Source organism: Eurypyga helias, unplaced genomic scaffold (genome assembly GCF_000690775.1).
Source record: "Eurypyga helias isolate BGI_N326 unplaced genomic scaffold, ASM69077v1 scaffold17964, whole genome shotgun sequence".
Lineage (NCBI taxonomy): Eukaryota > Metazoa > Chordata > Aves > Eurypygiformes > Eurypygidae > Eurypyga > Eurypyga helias.
The window spans coordinates 717-7,303 of record NW_010244514.1 but is presented as its reverse complement, the minus strand read 5'-3'; the positions used below and the strand labels follow the sequence as shown (position 1 = coordinate 7,303).

The 6,587-nt window shown below is 41.6% G+C and overlaps 1 protein-coding gene across 1 annotated transcript; it reads right to left on the bottom strand.

Moving 5' to 3' along the window:
• Nucleotides 1-4,352: 4,352 nt before the first annotated feature.
• Nucleotides 4,353-6,360, bottom strand: EDN1 (endothelin 1; the record flags this gene model as incomplete). Its single annotated transcript, XM_010149789.1, has 3 exons — nucleotides 4,353-4,491; nucleotides 5,823-5,930; nucleotides 6,202-6,360. Coding segments are annotated over 3 exons (406 nt in total), but the record flags the coding sequence as incomplete, so codon positions are not given.
• Between the last annotated feature and the right edge of the window lie 227 nt (nucleotides 6,361-6,587).

Below are 6,587 nucleotides of genomic sequence, written 5' to 3'. Positions count from 1 at the left end.
TGAACTCAAATAATTTCTGCAGCCCCCAAAATAGTTGGAGAGGTCAATGAAACCACAAACTCCATGGGGCTCATCCATTTCTGAACACAGCTTTCTTGAGCCAGAGGCAAACTGCCTCTTTGCTTACCAAAGTGGTATTTTTCTAATTTGTTACTAGTAAATGCTTGCAGGGATAAAAAAAAAATCAAACCAAGGACCAAATCCAGCACACCAAGAGCAGCAAAAGCCACTGAAACTCTGTGCTAGCATCAGCAAATCAGTGTTCATTTCCCCTGTTGTGGCGATATCAGAAAGAACTAAGCCTTTCTGGGTCAAATTTTGCTGTTGTTTCACTGGCATAAATGATGCTTCTAAAGCTGAGGGAATTGTTGGCTGACCGACTGACCTGGTGGACTTGAGGCAGAATTCAGGTCTCCTCGACCTGATCAGAGCAGAGGAACTTGTCCTAGGCACACTGCTAAGACATACCAACCCATCGTTTAACCATATTGAGAAATAGCAAAATAGGCTTCCCTATCATTTTTCACCTAGCTCAGATTTGATCAGAGATATAAAATACAGAAAGACACGAACACCCATTCTGGCTAAGTTTCCGAAATGTCGTTCGCACAATGTTTACCTCATGAAAAACGATCCTGCCTCTATCTTTGTACTTTATCTGTGGCGCCCTGTCTCTTCGCATACTTACACTCACCATCGCAGCTTCCAAGCATTCTCCTCTAATTAATCAAAAACCCCATCCTTTTGTTTCCTAGGTCACGAAGGAAGAACAGTAAATTAAATAAAGATACCGGCTGCGAATGGAAGCTGGATTTCTATCCAAGGAACCTAATAATAGCGCCATGATAAAGGTGAAGTCAAAATTGATATGTTTTTATATACAGAGAGGCAAACAGTTGAGTGTGAAGAAAGTAAACATGAGATAGCATTTAAGCAGCGGTTTTTCTAGCTCATTCTGTGTTTGTAAATACAGAAGTGTGTTCTGGTGGCTAAATTTATCCTAATGTAAGGAAACACGAACAAAGAGGCTGGTATTTGGTAACTTCTATAGGCAACATTAGGACATCCTGCGTGAATTATTTTGGGCCAGTTCATGATAACATGGTACAGATTAGGGTTGCCATTTCTGGAAAAATTAGGTCAGAAATATGTAGATAAGATGGAAAGAATTTCAGTAGCATTGTAGTATTTTCCTGACTTGAAGCCTGACTCACATGTTGAAGCCTTGTTTTATTGTAAACCTTGTTTTGATATATAGTCAAAATGGACATTTTCCAGAGGAAATAAAAATAAGCCACCTGACCAAGAAAGAATTACATGCAGCATTGAATAAAAGCAAGTACAGAAGGTTTCATTTCAGAGAGGAATAGTTATTTTTTCCTGTGAAACTTTTCGCAATTTCAGAAATGACCATGCCAGAACTGGGAGAAATCAGAGGAAGGCAATGAAATTTGGTAACAGCGCCTTTCCTTGCTCTTGGCCTGAGCTGGAATTTCAGCCGTACATCAGGTATGTTTTGGGACTGTTAGGAGTACAGCCACTGTGGAAGTTGGTGGCCCTCTTCTCTATATGCTTCCCTTCATCCTTCTCAAATTTCATCCTGGATTAGAAAAATCTCTTGGCTAAAAAGGAGATAGATCTTGCCCATGAAAGGTTTACTTTTTAAGAGAAAAAGTGAGATTAGGTCTAGCTAGAAGAAAGAGAGGCCTGACTTTGCAGCCTTGCCTCTGCAGTCAGCACAATGTTTCCATTGGCCTCAGGTGGAGTAGTTTTTCTCTCAGGTCGTTTATTATAAGTAAGAATGTACTTTTGCACTGCTCTGTGTCTAGTGCCATAAATCCCAGCACATACCATGCCTCTTTTTTTTTCACTGGGATTTCTGGCCTGAGCTATTGAAGCTCAGTCTGCTATGGAGATCGCTTTGAGAAGGAGCAAACCTCTAGGACAGAGCCTGGTACTTATATGTGAGCCAGCCTTGAGATAAAATCCTTCATGTTCCCTTTTGCTTATTCAGTGAGACAAACAGAGTGTTGAATTCTGGTTTTCGGTCCAGCTCATTAATGCAAGACAGGGTAAACTGCAGATTATGCTCCTATGCCAAAAGGTAAATAGCGTGGGGTCAGGGCTCCTGGAGCAGGCTGGGCGAAACTCGCTCTTCCCAAAGCCTGTAAGTCCCTGGGATCAGGACACCCACCTTCCTTGTGCTCTTTGCACTGCCACTCAGGCTCGGTGCTGTGTGGGGCTCTTGCTTTACCTCTTTCTAAAATCTTGGTTCCTTCCTGACTGGGCCAGGCTCTCCTGTCAGAGCTGGGCTACCAGTACTGCCGTCACTGCACTGAATTACTGCCCCAAAACGTAGCAGAACAGCATGAAGGAAATCTGATATGGGCTTTATTCAGCCTTACAGTGTTTGGGTGTGAAAAATGCTGCAGACAAATGCATGTTGACGATAAACCCAGAACAATTTCAGAAATTTTTAAGGGTGACTGCTCTCATTATTAAGATTGGGATTTTTTTAAAAAACGACACAGTTTTATCCATGGACTAACTCTTGTGGGTTTGTTTGTTTGGTTGGTTTTTTTTATAGGATCAGAGATGATTAAATCCATGTATTTTCTTAAAGCATCTTTCCAGCTATAAGCACTTTAAGCCAAAATGTTTGGATATATGCAAAGTTTGACTATTGCTCTAGCTTTTTCCTGGGCTTGGGCCAGGCCCCATTGAGGTCTTCATCTTTAACTTTGATGGGCTGGGCTGAGACTTTTTGGGACAGCATGATAATAAGTAACGTAACACAGCCTAGTCCAATACAGCCCACAAAGCATCCAGCATGTGCATTTTCTCCTCCACTTCATGTATATCCAACTCCTCATTGGCAGTAAAGTAAATCCAATGGTAGGATTTGTACTACTGGATGAAAAAAACCCCAACCAGATGTGAGAGTGCCGCTACAGGATAAATTCATTTGGCCAATTCAAATTTTGCCATGAAATTGTGGTGATCAAGCTTGAAGCTAGAACAAGTATTATCTGTCATGTGACATCTGGCATAACCTTCCCGTGTTGTCATGTGGCTAATCTGACAGAACGGCAATCACATGCACGCACTTCATCTAGGTCAGCTTTGTACGTGGGGCAATCTACTTCCGTCGCCATGGTGCCACAGCCTACATTAAAACGGGGAATATAAAAAACCAAGCCAATACAGTAATTAAAAGTATCTTCAGAAATAAATATTTACCTTGATAGGCATAAAGCATTTCCCAATTTCATACAGAAATACATAAAACATGCATAGACCAATATGGCCTACTTCAATGTGTATTCAACATGGTAAATGTAATGAAGAACTTGTGTGAATATAAATACAAAACACAAAAAATAAGCACATACGATTCAACCTGTCAGCAAATTCAACAATGTGAACAAATTCACTGCTATAAACACTCACCCAATATTAGCCTTTTGACATAATTCAAAACAACCCTTTGTCTCAACACATTTACACCAAACAAGGCGCTGAATAAACCTCACAACAGCTTCTGGTACATCCCCACTTCAGTGCATTTTTGGTGGCATGTAAGACACAACAAACTATTTTTAGAACTTTAGTTAGCCAAATATCCTTGTTATGGGCAATCTTGTAGTGTCCTCTAACCTTTATTATATGTTGAAGAGTCCTTTGGTATCCAAAACCAAAAGACTTTGACTATGCAAACAACCACAGCATCTAACCCACATTCAGATAACTCTGGTTGTACAAGTAAACTAGACTTCTGAAAAAAAAGGCAAAGGGTTGCAGCTGATTAGTAAAGGCAATAACAAGGTGTAAAAATACTCTAGCAGGAGTGCAACAAACAGTACGCGAGGTAGACATGTATATATGCAGTAAGTCCTGATTAAAGTAGCACTGTGGCTTTCATTTTTGCATTTTAAACAAAAGGTAGAGTTTTTCGCTTTGAGTTTGTCCACTCAGACCTTGCGTTCTGTCCCTTCTACGCACAACTGTGAGGTCTTCCTTGCAAAATGCTTTTGATGCGGACCCTGAAAGCTGCTCAACTGATGGGTAACATTCCAGAAGAAGCATTCAAATATTTCTTCAGAAAGACGGCTTTTCATGTATGTTACTGCGAATTCCCCTTCACCCCCTCTACCCATCCATCCGACCTCCAAAATTATGACATCCTCTGCTTTTACACCTCCAAATGCAGGACTTGCTCAGTGTTTTGCTCTGCTGTGCAAACACTTGGACAGAGAGGCCTTGGTGATCACGGAATGTTAGAAGTCAAGAGAAGAGTTTTGGTGACGCTTTGTCAGCGAGTGTGACGGAGAAAGGTTCGGGTGATCTTTCCACTAGGATGCTTTCAGGCTTTCCCAGATGCTTTGCCTTTTGTTTGCCCTGTTATATTTCAGCTTCCACCCTTTCTGGAGCTCAGCCTTCAGCTTCGCAGTACGGAAGGAAGCTTTGATACTGTTACCAATGGCTTCCAGCCTGCAAAAATTAGAAACATACATTTATTGTTACAATAATGAAGATGCATCTCCAGCATGCAAAGATTTCAGTTCTTGATTAAATAAGCCTCACTCTAGATTTCTGCCACGGGATCTTCAGTAACTGCTGACTGCTATACCTCTGTCAGAATTACGCTAACTTTGGCCACTTGAAATACTGTCTGCAGAATTTAAGTTAAAATAGTCTTTAAAATATAGATGCCCTAGAATTCCTTAAACAGCACATATCCAATCACGAGGTTTTTAGTGTTATTCTTCTGGGCTGTTTTGTTTCTTTTAGGTAAACCTGACCCTGGTTCAAATGAATGGGTGCATTCATTTTTCAAGTAAGTAAGCAAGCAAGGCCCATTTTCAAGTGATTTTTAAGACTTCCAGGACCTAAGTCTCACTCAAAATCATCAGGCTGCCTGCTCTTGAAAACAGCACTAAAAGGTCTTCTTTTGCATGGGCAAACTTCTCTGTGCCATCCTTTTACACTGGCACATGGCTGAACACTGAATGCTGGAGCTGATCCAACTGTACTAACACCTTCAAAGCTGACCTCCCCTCTGTGGGGCTCTTGGCTGCACCAGGTGCAGTGAACTGTGGAGCGATATTGCTGCCTGCTGTCACTAAACTCATTATTCACAGTCCTCAAAGGGCAAGCCTGATTTTCTCCTGATCTCAAATCTTGAAGTGGCTCAAATATTAATTTAGCCTTCATTTTCCCTTTCCTCAACCTTTTTGTAGTCATTTCCACCACTAACGTCCCATATTAATTTTACACAGGTTTCTCAGGCAGTGCAAGAGATAAGGCAGGTATAAATCTGCCTCCTGCATTCTAAAAAAACAGCCACACCAGCCATAAGATACAATAAATTCAAGATCTGGATAGATCAATAACTTTTTCTGCAGTAAAATGCAGCAAAATACTTAGTAAAAGGCATTCTGACTGAATTTCATTTTAAAATAATTGGGATGTAACATTTTTTATTAGTTAAGCTAGTGCATGAACACACTAAAATGCTCGGCTCAATTTATTTCTGCCAGTATCCAATGACTTCATACTCTCCTGAAGTTTGGTGTATCTTTAAGCCTCTAACTAAATCCGCTTCCTCTAAGCGAATGGAGGCTGCTAGGCAGAGCTCTGCACCCCTGTCCTCACAAGGTAAGAACCCACGGCATGAACAAAAACCCTCAAGATATCCTCACCAATTCTTCTGAAACTGGCAAGCTGCAATCACCAGCTAAGCCCAGGCCGATTTGAAGGCAGGTGAACTGTGCTCTCTATTGCTACTCCGGGGAACTACAACAGGATGAGAAGAAACTCACCGCTTCATTTTCTTGCCCTCAACAAGCTGTCGGCTCATGCACTTGGGTCCGATGCAATTGCCAGCTTCGTTGAGATGACGCGAGGTTTTCTCCACTGTGGACTGAGCCCTGTTAAAAGTGAAAAGACACTGCTGTTAAAACAAATAACCCGCGTTTGCAGCCCACAAGGTGAGCTTCTTCATCAACCCCTTCTCAAAACATGTAATAAGCCATCTTCCTGGGCCAAAACATGGTATGTATCCTAGCAGCACGAGCACTCAGGTAGGAGGCAATGCTTTGGGGAGATTATTCACGCAGCAAGTGCCAAAATGAGTAAGTCTACCACAATCCACCCTTTTTATATGCACGGCCTTTTAAACAGTAGCAACAATAGACGCACCAGAGATCTTTTCCTGTCTGGCAGAAGTTCAGACATTTCTTGTCCTTCTGGCTGGCACATCGGCATCTGCTGCTAGGTTCAGTGAGCATCTCTGGCACCATGTCCTTCAGCGATCTTCTGGATCGAGAAGGGCCTCCGAGACCGTATGGAACAGTCTTCCTATGATCAAAGAGACAACATAAAAGTCATTCAAATAATTCTGTGGCTTCAAAACAGCCTGGTATTTTGGGCAATCTTATCAACAGGTTTCATGGCATGAGTTCTGGGGTTAGGAATGATTCCTTGGTCATAATTTTGATACAAATGCTTCTGATGATCCCGCAACGTATTCATTAGCATGCTTACTGACAAGGCTAATGACGTTTTAATTGTGATTTCATAAGGCT